This window comes from Gymnoscopelus braueri, assembly GCF_963280865.1.
Source record: "Gymnoscopelus braueri genome assembly, chromosome: 21".
In the NCBI taxonomy this organism is placed as follows: Eukaryota; Metazoa; Chordata; class Actinopteri; order Myctophiformes; family Myctophidae; genus Gymnoscopelus; species Gymnoscopelus braueri.
The window spans coordinates 32,266,321-32,287,932 of record NC_137623.1 but is presented as its reverse complement, the minus strand read 5'-3'; the positions used below and the strand labels follow the sequence as shown (position 1 = coordinate 32,287,932).

The 21,612-nt window shown below is 40.9% G+C and overlaps 1 protein-coding gene across 3 annotated transcripts in view; it reads left to right on the top strand.

Annotated features, from left to right (window-relative positions):
- The window catches only part of LOC308077649 (enhancer of polycomb homolog 1-like), a 37,583-nt gene extending 23,114 nt beyond the window's left edge, over positions 1–14,469 (top strand). For 2 of the 3 annotated variants that reach the window (XM_080418466.1, XM_080418465.1), the window contains exons 11-14: positions 6,796–6,914; positions 8,648–8,789; positions 9,159–9,612; positions 10,752–14,469. In XM_080418466.1, coding sequence (XP_080274592.1) covers positions 6,796–6,914; positions 8,648–8,789; positions 9,159–9,612; positions 10,752–10,824 — 788 coding nt within the window. In that variant the 3' untranslated portion in view covers positions 10,825–14,469. The remainder of the gene's footprint in view (positions 1–6,795; positions 6,915–8,647; positions 8,790–9,158; positions 9,613–10,751) is intronic. The other variant, XR_013932420.1, reaches the window with a different exon arrangement.
- The last annotated feature ends 7,143 nt before the right edge of the window (positions 14,470–21,612 follow it).

Sequence of the window (21,612 nt, the reverse complement as noted above, 5' to 3'; positions counted from 1 at the left end):
CTATCCAGAAAGATTAATGTTGCTATTGCGATTCAATTTGCGATTTAATGTTTAAAGTCATGCTTCAGTTCTGTTTAGTCTCATATGTTGTAGCTCAGACTTACAGGTGATTAGCCCACCTTATAATTATCTTAAAGGTAGAGTAAGTGATTTACTAAATGTTAAAATAAGTGTTAAATAGCTCTATATTCTGATACTCTGGTACTCATTGCTATAGAGTGTTCAGGAAAAGGAGTCCCATGTCTGTCCAGCTCTTTATTAAAAAAATGCATTTTCAGTGCTCTCTCCTGATTGGCTTAAATTGTCACCTACCTGAAAATTTACTATATTCTGTTTACTAAAGAGCTGGAGAGACCCCTGTGACCAAACAAACGCTCTGTAGCAATGATTACGATCAGAAAGTACTTTAACCTTTTTTAACAAAATAATAAACTTACCAAAAAAGATCACTTACCCTGCCTTTAACTTGAATTGTTCACACCAAACAAAAAACATGCCCAAAATGCCGCAAATTTCTCTGTTTTGGAAAAAAAAATCTGGAGGTGACTCGTGCCTGCGCTGCTTATCGTTACCTGGACACCCGATCATCCATGCATACAAAGACTTACCTAAGTTGGTTTCATAACATGCTAAAATAGCTGCAACGAAGAAGCGTATAAGACCTGCACCATCCACAGGCAAACTGGATCCAAAAGTTGTAAGTTCCTCTGGGCATTGAGGGTATTGGCTTTGTGAAGCAGTGTGTAGACATTGAGCAGTCAATCATATGAAGGCAGCAGCAGGGTACCGCCTCTAAGGTGAGAGTTTGGCAGTTCATTAGAGTAGTCAAACGAACACCCCCTGCCCCCCCCTGGCATTGCTCTGAAGCTCTTATTAGTGTGAAAGCCAAATTGAAGAAGTGAGTAACCTTTATAGACTGCATGCCGTGTAGAGGAACCAACATAATTGGAAAATGTCTCCATGCATGAAATTATGTAAGGTGCCATTGTTTCACTAAGTGTGTGTGTGTGGGGGGGGGAACAATTTGCTTTAAAGCCAACCCCTGCTGTTGTTTGGCCAACGTCTGCCTTTTTGTATTGCATTCTGATGAGGCATTTCAAAGGTGCATTTCTCTGCTACAGACTGAGGCACACACACATATGGTAAATCAAATGAGCCCTTTTGCTTGCAGACCCACTTTTGTTACTAGAATACATTAATGCCTGCATTCTCTCTCTCTCTCTTGGCTTGAGGGAGACGATTACAAACGGTCTTGTATAAATAGATATATGAGAGGTGCAGAACTGAGTCAGTACTGCTGGCTGCTAACGGAGTGCTCTGAATATTAAAAAACACGCCGTCCAGGATGGAGAGCGGCAGTTCAGGATGGCTAGGCGCAGGCTCTAAATCAGTTTCCGAAGTGCAGCCTCGTTTGAACCCCATGAGTAGGTAGCCTGGTATCCAGCCTGCTTCGCTACGTTCGGCGGACTTTTTTTTCTCTCTTCGCTTCTCAGTCTGGAAAGCCTCCTATCTCTAAGGGAGGCGGGACATGCCAAAAGCTTCGAAACCTACCGTGGCTTCTGATTGGTCTGTGGTGCGGGGCGGGACAAAAAAAAAACAGTGTGATCGTTGTGATTCGTCATTCGTTTGAACAACATCCAATCAGCAACGACGTTGCCCAACGTAACATATGTAGTTCCAGTGTAGTTCTGCAAAACGAGTCAATAGGGTGCTCTCCAGACTGAGAAGCGAAGAGAGAAAAAAGTCCGCCAAACGTAGCGAAGCAGGCTGGATAACAGGCTACATGAGTAGGACCTTTGAATAATTTTGGTGGATTCATTCTACATGTCATTTTGTATATCCTCACCGGTGGCATCAATGTGTAGATGTGTAAAGGTGGTAGCCAGACTAGCCACACACCACCTACATTGCTTTCAAACTGTATGGGGTAAAAAATTGGCAAATTGTTTCTAGGTCTAGTACCAATACACAAATAAACAGTAGTTTGTAGATTTGTTTGTAGAAGACACCGGGGCAACCAGACACAGTAGATCCATTACAGAAAATGTGTATAAAAACTTAACGGCCCCAACAACATTGCTAGGTTTCCTTATTCTCTTTGTAGGGAAAAGCTTGGTAAAGCCACCAGTTGTTTTCATATTGTATAAACTAAAGGCCTCCTGCCCTGCTGAGTAAGGTGGGGTTTCACTAATACTGTGACCCCTGAGGAAACCAGGAAACTCCCACACAACGCAAGTGGTGTTGTTAAAAGACAACGTGTGTGAGTGAGTGAGAGTAAGTAAAGGCACATTCGCCCCCAGAGAAAGACTTGGGGTATCCCTCTGTAACTGTTGATGATTTTCTCATCTCCTTGAATACATGTGTCAAATGAAATTAATCAGACCTAACCTCCTCTCCTGTCAAAGTTGCTTCAAACTCTAATAATTGCTAACCCAAATGAAGGAAAATCAGTGATGTGCCTCCAGTCTGGACCAAGTTTAGTTCTGATAAATTGCATTGTGTAGAAACTTAATGGGTTATGCAGTATTGAATCTTGATTTTGTTGCCGCTGTGTCCCCTCTGACCTGTGCAGAATGTAACTGTGGTCTGTCAGCTTTCAATTCAGGATTGTGAACTGAAAAACTGATATCAGTTAGTAACTGATTCAGAATTCCTTTCAACCAGAATACCCTGGTGGCTTCAAAAGTTAATGTGCCAACCACATCATTATTTGTCCCACTGGCCTGCGGTCAAGTTCAAATAAGGGCCATATTTCTTGTACATCTTCTGTGCCTTCTGTCTCTGTTTCTGTAAAGCATGGGTCATCAACAGGGGGTCCGGGACCCTTAGGGGTTCCTCAGAGTTACTACATGGGGTCTGCCAAATCTTTGTGTGATACTATTTTTTTTGGTGTGTGTATTTACATTAACCACTTAAACCATAGCATACATATTCTGGGGTGAATGTTTGCCAAAAAGAGCTAGGGGTTTGGTCTAGAGGGGGAAAAGTGCAGATCAAGTACAGAGACAAAGGAATCCAACCTATTAATAGAAACGATTGCATATATAAAATGTATAAACAAATTAATGTTTTACAACACAGATGATAGTACTGTCAAACATGTCCATGAAGCTATCCATGAAATCTGCAACACAATTCTATACCAGCGTCATCTCTCTCAACTAAGGGGTCCTTGGCCTGAAAAACACTGAAGACCCCTGCTGTAAACGAATGGGAGTGATGGGGGGCCATGAACAGCCCACTCTATTTTCATTAGCTGTTTTCTTAGATCCAGAACCCATATTTTGATCTGCTGTTTTCTGAAATCCAGAACCTATTTTAATCAGGGTTTCAGAGTGCGCTCACAAATCTTATCGGGTGCTACCTCAAATTTTAATTGTTCGTACTGGTGCACCTAATATTCAGCAGGTATGTGTCTGTGTGCCTTTCTATCCTCCCACTCCCATTTTTAGACAGCCCTGTCTTGGTGCCTTGGATTGTATGACTCTGCAAGAAATATCACAGACGCACAGCAGACAAGCAGCCAAGGGGATCAGAACACAGTTAAAGTTGGGGTGCTTTTCTTTGGTTAAAATAAGTGTTAAATAGCTCTATATTCTGATAGTTCTCATTACTATAGTGTTTGTCCTTCAGTAACAGGAGTCATTGTCTCTCCAGCTCTTTGTTAAACTGTGTTATCCTCACCCTCGCAAGATAACAATTTTAACCTATCAAAATTGAGAACTCAGACAGGATACAGATTAAACAAGTTAAATTTGAAGTGATGACACAAAAAATGAGCAGACAAAGTTGTAACTGGAACACTATAAAAATGAAGCTGATAAAAGGGTACTCTCTCCTGATTGGCTGAAATTTTGTCACCTACCTGAAAATGGATGTTCTGTGTGTTAACCCATTAACTGCCAGAGGTATTTTCATATTTCTTTAGCCAGTGCCAGAGTTTTTCATTGAAAAAAATAAAGTACTCAGGAGCCGAGATACAGAATTTTTAAGTTTTAAGTTAACATGGAAGTGGATAGGAGTCTAGATCTTTGATTAATCATATCTCCTTGGTCTTTGGGTCAAATTGGAAAAAAATAATATATTTTTGTCACTTCACGTAGATCTACACGATTGGCACGTGGCGGCTTTAAATAGGTTCGCGTAGATCTACGTGATTGGCAGTGAATCAGTTAAAGAGCTGGAGAGACGGGGAGACCCCTGTTTCTGAACAAACATTCTATAGCAATGATTACTATCAGAATATAGTGCTTGAACCTTTAACGAAAAACATTTAGTTTTAACCACAAATATCACTTACCCTTAACGTTACACAACTAGTGCGAACGCCATCATAAAATGCCATGCGGAAGCCACAGTTAACATTACTGGTATACTATGCAACTTTGCCCTGTGTTTACATAACGACAACAATATATATACATTTTACAATATATAATTTGTTTTTACCCCTCATTTCCTTCTATACCAGCCCTTGTCATATTCAATAACACGCAAACTATTGTACTATTGTGTTGAGGAGAAGATACAATCTGAAGTAGAACAATCAGTGTAGGCTACTGTAAGTTGGGAGGAGTGGGTGTGTTGGTGTGTGAGAGACGTTACGTCTCTGAACGTGGGTAATCTATCTATAAATAGCCGATCTATAATAGATGGGCTATTTTCAAAATGTTTGCCTCTTTCGTACGTAATTGACGATTTCGCCCGTTTGGTATTAAAAAGGTCTTAAAAGTCATTGAATTGTAACTTAAGAAATGTGCAGATACCCTGGATGTATACGCTTATACTGTATGTTGGTTTGTTTACTGTTGAGTGAGAAAACAATGTTAGACATTAAGTTAATCATCTGGGGACTCCCCTGGCGGTCCTGACCCCCAGTTTGGGAACCACTGCCCTAAGGTGCCTTGCTCAAGGGCACTATGGGTGTTATGAGGGAGGGCTGAGTGTGTTGGTCGGTTACTTCCCCACCCAGATTTGCTGTTGCAATTGTATCGACAGGAGTTTTTGTGTGAAATGTAATCATGATTTAAGGACTCCATTTATATAATAGTTTTGTTTAAGTTGACTCTTCTACGCTAGGCTTACTAGTCTGACTATTGCCTTTCCCATCTCTTCTATTTCATATTCTACAAAAATGCCAGTATTTCAAATGGCACAATGAATCTTTGATGAAGGAGTATAACAATCATTTTGTGTTATGTATATCATGAGCTGTATTTAGCTTTGTATGATATAGAATTGTAGATAGACCTTTATTGATCCTGTGGGAAATTCAGCTTCAGATAATCAATGATTGTTTAATGAGGTTAACATACTGAAATTCCTAAACATTTGCATCCCTGTCTGATTCTAATACTGAACGGGGGTCAAAGCAGTTCCATGTTTATAGTTCAGATCGTAGATTTTATTGAAGGGATAGCCCCCATTTTCGAGGGGGTCCCATAAAAACACGAACAACAAACATGGATACGTACAATACAAGTACACAGATTACATTCATACACCGATAAATCAGCTGTTAACACATTGAGTGCCAGGGTCTTTTTAAAACAGGGTACAGTCGGTGCCTGGATTTTTAACCATTTTTGAACCTTTTTCAAGTAGTCACAAAATATTTTCAGTGATCACCGTCCTCAAGGTGATCCCCTCATTACACACATAGAGGTCTCGTACAATCGGGGGAAAAAAATTAAAAACATTAGGTAATCCGTTCCATAGTTGCAGCCAGTTGAAAATAGTCGAAAATAGTCAAAAATACATATTTTAGAAAAAAAGTACACAAGAGCCGAGATACAGGCTTTTGTATCAAGTCATAAGTTAACCAGGAAGTGGATTGGAGTCTAAATCTTCGAAAAATGATATCTCCTGGTGCTGGGAAGGGGAAAAAAAATTAAAAAAAATAAAAACTTTTTTTTAATTTTTTTTAATTTTTTTTCTCAAAAACGGTCATAACCGTTTTTGGCACACAACGCATGGCTTCTCAAAAACGGTCCGGACCGTTTTTGGCACTCAATGTGTTAAACAGCAGAAAAGAAAGAAGGGTGCATTGCATTGATGTATATATCCTACAAGTACAAGTCAATTTAGAAGCATAAACGAGTTGTATCAAGACGTGAATATAGGGAAGTCCTGAAGCGACAGAAGGATGTAATGAAAGGAATCTTCCTCTATCTTAGATTCAAGTTCAGCCTGGAGCAATATTTTATGCGAGTCTCCTATATACTGTTCAGATCAGACATTGTTGAGGTCTGTCAGTGTTGTGTTATGGTATTATTCTGGTGTTGCATAACGTCTACCCTACAGAATAGTAGTGTGGATTTTGTTTAGGCTGTGATCCTGCCTGCTCAGTGTCTGATAGCGTTGCACAATATTGACAAACTTTTTCTTCACATTAGTCGCAAAGGAAAAGCTGTGAAATGCAGGACTGAGATTCTGAATAGCACCTGAGTATAAATAATACTGCATTAAGGAAACGATACAAAAAATTATTGTATAAAATGCTGTCTGTTAGTGTGATAAGGACAATAGTTGACCACTTTCAACCTGGGGTCCTTATTTTGAGCAAGGTCAATATTTATTGTCAAAAGATAAGTTTCGAAAATGGCAGATCTACAAGTTTGCGACGCAATGTGAGCTTGTAGATCAGCTATTTTCATCATTCGTTGTACAACGAATGCTTAGGATTTATGTGGTTAATGCTGCTGCCATCAAATATCAACTATGATCCATGCCAGGCCTGGTGTCTCAACACCAGAGAGACTGGTTTTACAACAACACCTGTTTGTGTCCACACAGTGTTCACGGCAGAGCAGTATCAACAGCACCAAGAACAGCTGGCCCTGATGCAGAAACAGCAGCTGGAACAGTTCCAACAGCAACAGCAGGCCAACAACACCAACACAACCAACACACAGGTTGGTAAAATATGGACACACAAACCTAGCCTGGGTGTCAGAGAACGTCCCTTGCACATGGGAAGCTTAAAAAAGGCTTATGAATGAATGATTTTTGTGTCGGGACAATTGCTTGACCCGTCTCACACATGGGATTATTAGACACATCAGTTAAACATTCCGGTGTATTATCCAACCAGCATTGCAACTCATAATACAACTTGAATAAACAGCATAGTGTTTACATGCATTCATAAATACCTGCACATAGACTATAGAAAGTACAAATTAAGTGGAAAATGTATCTATCCTACACTTTAGTAGTATATTCTGAAAATGGAATCTTGTGATCTCAAAGAAATTCGGGAGTATGGACTTCAAAAAAACATATATTCCTCTTAGATCATGATACAAAGAGGATATAAAATTAAATGAATTTCATTATCCAATTATTCAGATCACAAAATTCACACATTCTATCATCCTCAGATACACAAACAGAAATATACAGGGGCGTAGCTAACTGTGATGTGGAGGATGCCACATTAGTTATGGCTTATTGAGCGTCATACATTAGGGATCTGACAAAATATGTATTTTTACACAATTGTGTACAGATGTATGACTATGAATCGGAAGCCATTTATTTAACAGCCGTAAGAAGGTTGAAGTAAGAATTTAAATAACCAAACACACAACACACAGAATGGTAAACGATGGATGCCAACACTGCCGAATGCAAGTGTACACATCTATGGATTTGTGTTGGTTAGAGAAGATGCATGCCAAGGCTTGTGCTCCAGAATGCTACATGGCATGTATAGCCAGAGTTAAAATGCTGAATGTAAAACCCACACTGACACCCAACACACCGTTTTTTATTAAGTCATGGACATGTGCCAAGAGTTCTCGTACAATGAGCTGTATGTATGCACTGTCATACGCGTTTTTGCGTAGGCAAAATTATCTTTGTCTAAAAAGCTTCTAAAGATGGAGAAACTCGTCAGAAAGCCACAATGGCCAATGCAGGCATTTGTACTGCTGCCCACAAAGAGTCTCGTTCAAGTGTGCGCTCCTTGCACTTTGGAATAAAGTCATTACCTGAAGTTCATCATTCAGTCTTGTCCTTTTGCAAAACAAGTGCGTTGGTTATTTTACCAGCCGGAGTCCTTTTGAAGAAAAGCAACTGATCAATGGCCTGTCACAGTGTCTGAGTGAACCCATATACCAGCCGCAAATCACATTTATTTGGCTGATGGCCGGTGTTTAATCTCCCACTATTCGGTGTGACACTTCACAGATTGAGCTGTGTCCTGAACAAAGGAGACCGTGTAGTAGAGTAATAGTGGGAGAATTGAAAAGAGGTAGGCTGTAAAGGCTCCTATGGATTTCCGCTGTTGCTCAACAGGCTGCTCATGTAGTCATGTTAAGTCTCCCCCCCGTCTTCTTTCAAAACATGCGGTCATAATCATGCCAGGCACGTAGGCAAAACACGAGCAGCAGTGGGGTAAATCACCCTGATTTCCACCTCACGTGGGACCCATGTCGTAGTGATGAGTCAATTTAAGAAATCACAGTTCGCACATCAGCTGGAAATGGTGCTACTGCCTTATTCTCCTGAACCCTTTAGGGCGACTCTGACTCAATTCCTGCTTGGCATTAAAAAAAAAAAGCTCCGTTCATAAGGTTCAGTCAATGGGGTTGCAGTATTACTATCATTTGCTTGACGTGACTTACGTTCCCTCTCCCCGCAGGGTCTGGTGTCTAAGACGTTGGACCAGGCAAGTGCCCAGTTTGCCGCGTCGGCGCTGGTCACCACAGACCAACTGCTGGCCTTCAAGTCCAAGGAGGAGCTGGTGTTGGCGGGTGGAATTAACGGGGTCCTGCCGCCCACAGGTCAGTTAACTGACATCAAATGACATCAGACACACATTTTATATACAAGGGAGAACTTGAAATAGTCAACAAAAAGCTCAAGTACTGTGCAGTCTTGACTGCCGGCATTAATGTATAAATGTGATTTTGGAGATAAGACGATGATGTCCAGAAGTTAGGCTGCAGACAACTTTTCTGTGCTGAGAAACAAGCCAAGGTGACTCTTGTAAACATCACCAGTGTTTCTCTGGTCCTACAAAACATGTTTTTTGTAATCAGTATGTATGCATAATAAGACTTAATCAATTTAATCAATCAGTTTATCATATTTTTCATATATTAAAATGCTGCACAGGTAAACATTAATGGTAAATTAAACCCTCCCTACAGGTGTCTTCAAGGGCCTCCACCTTCCCAGTCCCACCCTGGCCCCTCACCACCACCACCACAACAATCAATCGACAACCACCACCACTTCCACGGCGACCCCCACCTTCCTCCAGCCCTCCGCCAACTCGGCCCCTCCTCCTTTCCACAGCACCATCGCCACCCCTACGTCCCTCTCCAGCGCCACGCACAACTCCAGCGCGGCGGCGCTGGGGGGCCTCCTGGGCTGCAGCAACCCCAACTCCGGCACGGCGGCCTCCACCGCCACTCAGGTCCTGATCGGGAACAACAACCTCCGTCTGAGCCTGCCGCCGTCTGTCGCCGGCGGCGGCGGCCGCCACCACCACCTCCCGCGGGCCCTGGGCAGCGTGCCGCCCTCCGCCTTAAAGCTGGCCGCCACCAACAACCTGCAGATGCCCAAGGTCTCCGCCGCGCCAGCCATGGACATGGGCTCCAGGTGAGATGTTTGACCTGACGGCAGGTTTTACGTGTGCTGGTTGTATCTCCACGGGGCAGAAGGTGAGCTTCTGCTTAGTCTAGTCTTTTCATATCAAGGTCCATTATTTATTCGGCATTTGAGGTTTGAGCCACGGATCACCATTTGATGAGATTTAGCCTCTCAGACCCAAAACTTAAAATATTTTGTTATCGTTGGATACGATTTTGTACACAATTCCATGCTGGTGGTACCCTAGGAGAGATGATGTTAACGTTAATCAAAATAACAATTTTTAATTAAGTAATGCAGATGATTAACAATAATTTAACTCTTGAGAGCGTAAAATGAAACCAAATGGACCCTTAACACATTGAATGCCAGTCGCGTAGATCTACGCGAACCTATTTAAAGCCGCAGCGTGCCAGTCGCGTAGATCTACGCGAACCGCCGATTCCCATTGAAATTGCCCCAGGTGCACTTTCCGATTTTTTTTGATCCGTTTCCGGTTTCCGGTCGGAAACAGAATTATTCGGGTTCCGGTTTTTTCGATCGTATCCGCTTCCTGTCTGGGATCCTGTTTAAAACTCGATTTTCTCGGTTGTTGTTTTTCTCCTCGCTGATCACTGTTTAGCGTTGATCCACTGTATCTTCAAGATGGCGGCTCGCATTTGGAAACTATTTTCGCTGGCCGTTTCTCACAGATCCGCTGTGTGTTTAGAACCAAATGAACGCGCACTTTTAACTTATTTAGCGAGGTCTGTGGCGACATGAAAAAAAACTAAAAAACAACAATAAAACGCTGGCACTGGTGAGTACATTATGAGATTAAACTCTGGCATGGAATGTGTTAAGGGCCCGTATGATGTATGATACATCATACGAGAGCCCGGCCGATATATTGGCCATAATTTTACTTTTTTCGATGACTTTGGTATTAGCATTTATGCGGTCGGATGTCTCGATTTTTCACCACTGTCAACCTGGCGTCCCTATTATAGGCCTGTCATTATACTCAAAAGTTTTCAAATATTTTCTATTAAGTGGTTAAGTAGTTATGACTTCATTAACTTCACAAAATATCGGTCAAAATGGGTCTTATCTGAGTAAGCAAAGGGTTTAAAATGAAATTCCTTCCCCCCCGTCCCATTTTTCCACAGGGATAACCACGACCAAGACACGCCGTCTCTCAACAGTATAGCAGACAACACAATGGCCATGGAGGTGACGTAGTGACACCCCAGCAGGCACCCCAGAGGCGGTGCTGCGCGTCGTCCCGTCAGAAATGCACAAAAAAAAGGAAGAGAAAAGGGACAGCAGGACTCCACACACGCGGACGGACAGACAGACAGAACGGCTTGGTCTCGACATTAACGCCCCCCGGGGGACTCTGTTGCAATTCTCATCTCTCCATTTTGTTTTGTTTGGCATTTTTATTTTGAGGGTTTTGTCTTTTTTTCCCCTCTTTTTTTTTCATAACTCAAAAGTAAAAAAAAAAAAAAAAAGATTGAAATTTGTAAATTATGAGAAAATAAGGCAAAAGTTCTAAGAATCTGTACAGTGGCTACATATTTGTAATCCCCCCCCCCCAGCCCCGCCTTGTATATAGGTTACTTGAATCCAGACATGTCCATTTGTGATGTTTTGCACTTGGGAGTCAAACTTTAAAGAAACCAGTAACTTATGGAGAGTGTGAGAGCTGTGAGGTTTTTTTTTTAAAATAGGGAATTGTCTTTTTTATCACATGCATGGTGCGGAGCCTGCTGGTTTTTTATCTATTTATTGTGCTGTGTTTACACTTGTTCATATTATTTTTGTTGGTTTTGTTTTTTTGTTTTCTTTGTACACTGTACCTTCATGGGTAGTAAATGATTGGTAGCTATGACTCCTGGTTAACATCTACACGGTGAACACAATGCAGCCCCCCCCCCCCCCTCCACCACCACACAGAAAAAACATACCAACACTGCACCCATCACCTACGTAGTCTCGCGTGCCAGACTGTTGCCTCCCACACTTTTCAAATGCTTCCGTCATACAAATTATCCGGGGATAAAGCGGACGTGACGCGTCCTCTTCGCTTCCATTTCGTCTTTACAGTCGCGCAAGTTTGTCGTGATTTTAAATCAAAATAATCGGAAGCTTAAGCTTACTGCTTATCAGAAATGGAAATTTAAAAATAAAATAAATAAATATTTTATTATATATTTTACGTGAACTATAACGTAAACCAGTAGCAGCAGTTGCTCATCAAGGGAACTACTTTGCATCTCCACTTCTCAGATAAGAGCAAAGCAGCCAAAGAGCCAAGAGCCTATCTACATTTCTGTATTCAAAAACCCAACATTTCCTGAATGCTTTCTGAAACGCTTCCTTTGAGTCTATTCTTATTTGACAAACGGATAACGGCTTCCTTTCTCGTCTTTTTGGGAGGTGTAGTTCCAGACTTTCTATAGCATTCGGAGATTGTGGAATAAGTTGTTTGGCTACGCGAGACTATTGCCTACGTCGTGCATCTATGAAATCATGTAGAAACCAGCGGTGACGTCCATCCAAATTCCAGAGCAGAGGAGCCAGGATTGGGTTAGTTAGTGGTGGTCTTGTTCTCTGGAAGAGGAGGGTGCGTTGTGGGAGGTTGGGGGGGCATGCCACTGTTCCTGAGTAGCACCCTGTTGCATTCTGCCCTACAAAGCAAAGGATCAAGTGAGCATGTAAGCACTTCAACATCTCCTATTTGGGGGGTGCAACTGTTAATCAAACTAATCAATTTAATCCATTATTTAAAAAAAATAAAATTTAATTAAGGGGGTGATCATTTAGTTAAAAAGAAATGTAAAACAAATTATGAAAAAGTTAGATCTTACCGCTGTAGACCAGCAGTTTTTTGCTAATTTTGCGATACACTGGTGTATGATGAAGTATAAAATGGACCTTACGCTTTTAAACGATTTGATTTTTTTTCCTGTATTTATCTAAAAACAAAAAACACGTTTATTTGGTTAATCCAAAAGTAATGGATAGAATAAAGAAAAGAAAATAATCAATATTTAAAAACCTGACTCCCATCCCACCAGAAGTATACTAGTGGTATAGAGGTGAATGGGGTTTAAAGTGAGTAGCATTTAGGGCTGTGACCTTTCACCTTTTTTAAAAGATACACTGCTCTTTGCATTTGTAGGGCAATGTTGACCAGACGACGCAACAAAAACATGGATGAAGTCTCTCCTCCCAGAAGCACTCAGTCGCTTCTGATTCAAAGCACTATTTATTTCTGTTCTCGTTTTATTTTTGATAAAATATCAATGCTGCTTTTGTATTATTGTTTTAATTGTGTTTTGGTTTGTCTTTTTAAGGAGGGGGAGCTCCCCCAATTTTCATGCAAACGGGAGCACGCCATTGTTTATTTTTTTAAACCCCACACACAACACACTTTTTTGTAAAACAAAACAAAAAAAAAGTTATTTTTGTATTTTCTCGTTCTCGTGGTTAAAAAAATGATTGTAAGCTTGTCGTGTTTGAAAGATGTTCATTCTTTCGTTACTTGGATCATGCAGAGGTTGAAAAGGGAGGCGAGAGGCAGTGATTGCTGTTTTTACGTGTATCATTCCAGTTTTTGTGAAAGAAAAAAAATTAATGAGATGTGGAGGAGCGTGGAGAACAGCTGTGTTTTTCCACCTCTTCCCTTTTTCGTCTTGTTTTTTTTTTTCGTTTTGCTTATTTTTTTATTTTGAGTTTTTCATTTTGGGAAAAAAGATTCTCCAGTCGGCTGCAAGGCCAAAAACCACAAGTATAGAGGCCTGCATCGGAATGCTTGGAAATGGGTTGCCAATGATGACGGCTGACACACCGAAAATATATCAAAACCAATGTTTAAAACCAATAACCCACTTATAATCGACAAGCAAGGGCTTTTGTATTCATTTTTTTCTTATATCAACAAATGGACTAAATAGATCTGTCCGATAACCACTTCACCCTGTATTATAGTTGGTTGTACAATGGTGAGGTATAAAAATAGTGAAAATAGCACTTTAAATTGATTTGAATTCATATCGCCCAGCCCTACACGCCGCCATGTTGGAAAAACTTGCTCTCAAAATATATTTATTTCTGTGCAAATGAAAAACCAGCATTGCAAGTTGGGGTGCAACAGTTAATCGAACTAATACTTAATATAGCAGATGTACAAGCTCGCCGTGTGGCTTCGCCACAAGTGAGCTTGTAAATTGTCCATAAAGAGAAATTAATTGCTCAACCCTCCTAAATATGACTTACGCCATTAATCAGACTAATCAATTTAGTCCGTTATAAAAACATATTTTAATATGTTTCCCAATAAGTTGATTTATAAATTATTTGAATGTTTCCCAATCAGTTGATTTATAAATGCTTTGAATATTTTACCCAATAAGTTGTTTTATAAAACATTTAAAAAAAGAAAATATCCAGAAAAAAAGCTTCTCGTTTATTCAATTATTAGAAGTAATAAATATAATGATCACTAAGAATATAACCGATATTCAGCCCTCGTTGCAAGCCAGCAGGTGTAGAAGGCAACGATGACGTCGGCTAAAGTTCACTTTGTCAGTGTTGGTAACCATTTGTTAAATATTCCGCGTCAGGCCTCTATTGGGTGCCTTCCTTTGGGAATTAAATGTATTCTCTTCTGTGAAGAGTCGGGCACAAAGACAGCCCTACATAGTAGGGCTACTGCTGTGTCAGAATCTGAATGCCCAGTCCAATGGCAGGATATATCCATGATGACGTTTACTTGTCCCACCTGGAGGCTGAAAATACTTTTTAAAAAAAGAAAAGAAAAGAAATGTGACCGAACTCTCACAAAATTATGACAATAAAGCCCAGGGCATTAAATGTGAATTGATAACCGTTTGAATGTTTCTTTTTAATGTTTGTGTGCGTGTGAGACAGAACACCATGTTTGCATCAAAGTGTTTCTGTGCGAGTTCCGAGGAATGGCATTGCAGGACCGCTGAAGAAGGAAAACCTGGGGGGGGGGTCTAAAGTGACTAATGGCATGGCCTCCTTGTCCAATTTTAAGCTGTTGATTAGTAAGTTACTGAGAGTGGATTTTGCTAATACAGAGATCCACGCAAATCACAATGTAAGTGGTAAACTAAGACACTATAACTATTGATATATAGCACTTTTCTAGACACAAAGTGCTGCACAAACAATGCACAAAAACAATAATTTCACAAAGGTAATGGGTGAAAATAGAATGATAATACAAATTTAAAAAGAAATGAGCAAAAGGCAACGCACGATAGTCTGGCTTCCTGTGCGCTTGTCCTGGAGGTGCTTCTGTTTCATGACCATGAATGTAGCGGAATCTGTGCTTGTTATTAGATACTAAACAAAAAGATATCTGCCTAGTGCCTACCATCGTCTGGGCATTTATAGATGCAAGGTAGTTGCTAGAACAGCAGAATCTACTGTATGTATCATAGATAGGTGTGTATGTGTGTATATATGAGATGTTCAACATCCCACTTTGATGTGTAGACTACAAACTGTTGGGTAGAGAGGGCTGCCCCCTCTGTGGTTCAACCAGTCCACATGGCCGCAAGGTCACAGTTCAGCTTTCAGCTCAGGAGATGCTTTGAACTTTGATCTCCTTTCACTGTGCTGTCAAAATGAAGCCAAAATTCCTAAAGAACCATTTCAGAAAACAAAAAAAAACAGGCAGCTCCCAGGAAAATGTTCACCCCAAGAGACCATAGAGAAAGCACGGATATCTGAGCACGTGCCATATAACAATTTAAAACATGATGTTAGACTTACGTACTTTTAGTACTTTAATTGTTACCAATGTAGCCTACACCGTACTAGACAAAATAACCGATTTTAACTGCTGAGGAATAGGGTCGCTTCGTAGCTCATATAGATGCTTAAATGACACCCAAGGCTTCCACTGACGCCACCTCAGCCAGAGGCGAGTCTTCAGCTGTCCTCCCTTTGGGTTTCTGGTGACAGACTCTCTCAGTGTAAGCATTCAGAGTAGAGCAAAGAGTGGAAATAAAAGCACGACTGAAAGTGGGCCGGCCTGTTAAACGAGCTGCAGCTGTTGTCCACCACTGGATTAAATGTCCTGGTCAGGGTTGTGATTGGATGGGGCGGCCAACGCTAGCTAGGCCTATGCTTCTTTTATAGCTTTGTAGTATGGCCAGGCATGCAATGCTCATTTGGTATGTTCTTGCACGTCGCTTAACACCTACACTGCAAGTCACACAATGGACAATTGATATGCATCTAGGCTTATTCCTATGTTAATTCGCTAGGTGTGAGCCGGGAGCCTTTTTAAAACTTTGTTGAGGTGCGAATTTAAAGTAGTTTTAAATCTATGCGCGTGCTCCTAGTCAAATAGGTTCCGGCACGGCGTGCAAGGCCGTCCAGTGAGCATTGCACCCCTGAGTATGGCGGAGAAAACTATTGTCAAATGTCAATAATGGCGCACCCTAAAGCCTGTGCATTAAGCCAGGCCTGGCGTTATAGGCCACGGACCTTCGTTTGTTACCATGTTTTTATCTCTAGGACCACAATCTACACTACGACTCTATATAGGGATGGTTCACCCAAAAATAATTATTTTTTTCTATCGATTAGTCACCCCATGGAGACTTGAAATCATGGATATTCTTTTAGTTTTTGTCGCATTCCTAAGCCAGTGGACGGGTAGGCAGCGGTTCCGGTAGGAGATACAAAGGAGACAATTTGTGTGTCCTACCGGAACCGCTGCCGGTCATCAAAGTATTGGCTTAGGGGAAAAAAAGATCCATGAATTCAAGTCTCCATGGGGTGACTAATTGATAGGAAAAAAAGTAATATTTTGGGTGAACTATCCCTTTAAGTCTGAAAGTGTACAAATACATGGTTCCAGGTGTACACTCACCAGAGTTACAGACCTGTAAAAGGTCCATTTGGGCCCCTGGTGGTCTCCGAACCTGACGTTGAGGAACACTGTCATGTTGTGGGGGTGACTTTTTCTCAGGATTTTACTTGCCAAGCATAGGCAACAGCAGGCCTTGGGAAGAGCATGGAAACAGTGTAATAAAACGAGATAGGGAGGCAGATGATGCAGGGCAAGACAATGCTCTCTCACAGCAGTTCTCATACAGAGAGAGAGATAAAGACCAGAGGGAGTACAGCCAAGGAGAAAACCTTGGTTGAGTCTTATCTCAAGTGTGGAGTTTTATTGTCGACGCCATAATCATGAGTCATGGTTGCACCCTTGCGAAGTAGAATGACTTGTACTGTGTTGTCACGGCAGATGAGAAACCTTTTGCTGTTTTTTTTTATGCATGTCTGTGCAGGAGTTGGCATGCGATCCTTTTCCTTCATCACTTAGCCTTCCCCCTCATGCTGTGAGGCCGACTGAGCGGCATTCTTAGCTGAATTTTGCAAGGTCTGCCGTATGAGTGCTACTGGGTTTATAAGGAACTGCATGGAATAGTGAACCATTATGTTCTCGGTACACCTCACCTCACGAAGACCATAGAGGACAGTTTTCTGAAAAACTTATATTGCTATAGCAGTGGTTCTCTAACTTTTTCATGTCAAAATGATATGTGGACCCCCATCTCTAATATATTTTGTTTCAGGGACCCCCAAAGGCAAAGACTTGAGTCAAAAATGTTTGCTTTAAAAATGTATACAGTATTTTCAAAGATTTGCACAAATCTTCACGATTTTTCAAAAATAGCAGATCTACAAGCTCGTAGCGCGGCACGAAGTGACGCGCTATGAGCTTGTATATCTGCTATTTTTTGAAAAGTCAAAGTATAAAATAATGCTTTCTAGCTAAAAATCTAAAATGACACAGATGAGTACTTTTTCCACCACTGCCCGACCCAGACACACTTTATTTATTTTCTCTGGCTTCATCCGATGTCAGAAAAGAGCTGCTGCCTTGATGAGCAATTAGAAATATTATGTTGAAATGAGAAAACGGAGGAATCCATCTCTGCCTCTCTGATTGCCTTGCCCCTAGTGCTGATAGAAGGTGAGTGTGGAGAATGTCAATGAGTGAGACGGGCCCCCTTGGCTCGCCTCCATTTCCTGTCCAGATCGCCGCTCCTTTAAAAAAGATCTCAGTGCATTCACATTATTATTTGTCACGTGACATGCATTCATGTAGTTTTTGACATTGAAACAACATGTTAATGTGATGGAGAGGCCCCGATCTGCACTCTTCCATTTCATTGGATTATGGATGGGATTTGACTATTTTGAGGTTCTTCATAGGCTATTCTTTTTTTGGGGGGGGGGGAATGGGGAATGGAAACATAGCAGGAGACAGATGGTCCTTTCTTTCACAGTGTGGTGTGGTCGACCCCAGGTTTCAGACTTGATGCTGAGTGGAAGTACTCAATTTTTTTTTACTGCAATGTGGAAATAGTCTCTGGTATTCAAAGTTTACTTGAGTAAAAGTACAAAAGTATTGGTATGAAAATGTACTTGAAGTACCAAAAGTAGAACATTCTCATTATGCAGAAGGTCCCACATTTCACAAGTTTTCAAATGTATAAAATATATAAAAATCCTTTGAAAATAGCCGATCTACAAGCTCACAACGCGTCGCTGTGGTTCTGTAATAATAATCAAAATCTACAAAGTAACTAGTAACTAAAGTTTTCAAATAATTGTAGTGGAGTAAAAAAGTACAATATTTGCCTCTGAGGTGTAGTGGAGTAGAGGTAAAAGTACTGAAAATTGGAAATACTCTAGTAACGTAAGTTACCTCAAAATGTAAGATACCTCAAAATTGTACTTTAATTACAGTACTTGAGTACATGTACTTAGCTACTTTACACCACTGGGAACAACACCACTGGGTTGAAACAGGAAGAGGGAGGGATGCGATAAGGAGTACAAAGGGGGAGTGTTTGAACCTGTGCTTAGGCTCTAAGCGGAGTGAAAGGAATGAGGTATTGAAGCAGGATGGAGTTGTATTGTAATGTGGTTTGCATGGCATTAAGCATCAGCTCCTTACTTAAGTTTCAAATGTATTAGAAAATGTTGTGCACGCTCGGATGGCACAGTGGCTGTGGGTTCAAATCCGGCTCTGTCGGGCGTCTATGCGAACACAATTGGCCCGTGATCGGTGGAGGGGAGCTGGGAGGGGAGGGTTGATAATGGTCATTGCACGTACTCCTACAGACTGAGCGCAGCACTTGTCAGCAGGGAGTGTTGGTTGGGAGGAGTAGTCCTCCTGGTGGGGGCTCCTCACTGGCAGGTGAGTCAGTGGGATTAAACAGCAGTGTCAACACAGAAATGTGTGTGGGGAGGAATTAATTGGCATGGCGACTAAATTGGGGAGAAAAAGGCAGTAAAAATAATTAGCCAAAAGAAAAAAAGTGGTCCTTGAATAACAGTATATGAATTATGATGTTTCTTCACGTAACGCTCCAAGATAATCTTTTAACAACGTTACCTTTGGTAAAGCTTTGTATGCTCTTTGGAGGAAGGACATCTGGTGCCTTGAGTCACACAGGCTGTGTGAGTGTCCTCCCATTTCTTAGATCGTAGCCATTTGTGTTTGTAGACAGGCCCTGGGTCTTCTCTCCAGTGGTGGAAGAAGTACTCACATTTTGTACTAAAGTAAAAGTACCGATACCACCATGTTAGAAATACTCAGTTGCAAATAAAAGTCTGGTATTCAAAATTCACTTTATGCATTAAAATACACTTAAGTACTGAAAGTGAAAGCACTCATTTGGCAGAATGTCCCATTTCACACGTTTTCAAATGTATAAAAATGCTTTCAAAATAGCCGATCTACAAGCTCACAACCCGTCGCAAAGCGACACTGTTGTGAGCTTGTAGATCGGCTATTTTCAAATAGCCTAAGTATGCATCATAGGGCTGACGTGGTTAATGCATGTTTTGTAATAATAATCAAAATCTACTAAGTAAGTGTTCAATTGTGGAAAAAGTACAATGTTTGCCTCTGAGATGTAGTGGAGTAAGTAAAAGTAAAGTAAAAGTATTGAAAATTGGAAACACTCCAGTAAAGTAAAATGTGCACTTAAGTACAGTATTTGAGTACATGTACTAAGTTACTTTACGCCACTGCTGCTCTCGGTGGTCGATTGAATTCAAGTGTCAGTGGAACGAATGAATATGAGAATCTCTCCTCCTGATCCTGTGTCATAATAACCTCCACACACAGTCTGGGGCAACTTGTCATTTTTCAACACACGTAAGAAGAACAACAACACCACACAATGCTAGATGTGTTATTATCTTCAACAGAAGTTGTTTTTGAAGTTGTGTGAATTAATCCTTCTTGGGCTGAAGATGCAGTCCAACTGCACAGCCTTTTTCACACAATTAACTTGAGCGACACGATGATTACAGTGAGGCAAGATCTGAAAATGTCAGGTATGCATGCGGCTTCTAATGTGTTTGAGAGTGGGTTCTGTGAGTGGTTTCCATCTGTGAGGACCACAGCATGAGGCCGGAGATGTAATGGAGATGTAATGACTTTTAAGAAAGAAATAAAGAAAAAAAAGACAATTACTGCATCAAGTAATCAACAAACTATACTAATTTATAATAATTGGTCAAACATTGGCCAAATTGTCAAGAAATATAAGAAAGAGGCAAACATTGTGAAAATAGCAGATCTACAAGCTGCTATTTTCACAATATATATCTGTGGAACCGAGTCAAACTAAATGTAATGCCTCAACTCCTACAATTCCAAGTGCTTGTCAGGGTGGGGGGTCCCCAGTTCAAATATGATTATTTTGGGGGGTACCGGCCTGAAAAGGTTGAGAGCCACTGATGTAACTGACAGACACAGTACAGCGGCCCACTGGCTATAATCAGAACTAGGACGCATGCACACTCATAGGTTTTGAGGGTCAAGGATCATAATGCAACTATTCTTAAAGTGATTACATTTGCCATCTGAAAAATAATAGCTTACTTTTCTTTGCTTTCTTCACCAGGTGTCTACTAACTAACACCTCTCAATTAATTAGTTCCAACCCAACACCTCTGGGAAACTTTGTGGGAGCCAATCAAAGTTGAGAAGACCTGGTGTGGAAATACTGATAAATATAAATTGGCGAGGGTCATTTTCTTTTTGCAATGGCAGATTTGTCTGGTTTCCAGGCTACCCTGGTAAGGCTGCAGCCTTCTTCCGTTTCTTGTTCCCCACACCAGTGATGAAGTAGGTAGGTGTCCTTGCATAGCGGTTGGAACCATCGGATTTCACATTTTCATATTGGCCAATTTATATTTTCCAGTTTTTCCACACCAGGCCTTCTCAACTTTGATTGGCTCCCACAAAGTTTCCCAGCGGAGTTGGGTTGGAACTAATTGAGAGGTGTTAGTAGACACCTTTATGAACACATTGGTGAAGAAAGTTATTGGTAAAAGCAATTATTTAGCAGATGGCTTTAAAAGGCTTTGCATAATAATAATTGGTAAAATGTGATTATATTGTTGCCTAATGGCAGAACTAATTTGCACAACAGCATGCCACATGTACATGTGATCACTGTATAGCTTCATTATGATCCTTGACCCTAAAAACATAGGTCTAGACACCTTATTTGTTCAGTTAAAGGGATATTTCACTTTCAAAAAAACTTTTGGTGATTTTATCGTCTACTCAGGCTTTTGTGAGCCCCCCAGACAGTTTTTAAGTTGCTTGATTCAATATTTAGATATTAGATATTCATTTTATCAGACACGCCCCCTTCCTATACAAACCCATTGTAACTTCAAACTCCATTTTTAACATGTTAGATTCATCAAAAACACCCGTCCTTGGTTCTGGTGACTCATACCGCCCCCCTAATACGCGAGGGGGCCGTGTTTTTTCAATTACTTTTTTCATTTATTTTTTATATTGTTTTGGGAAAATGAAAAAAATTAAATACAATAAAAAAATTAAATAAAATAAATGAAAAGAATTCTCGAAAAAACACGGCCCCCTCGCGCATTAGGAGGGCAGGGTGAGTCACCAGAACCAAGGACGGGTGTTTTTGA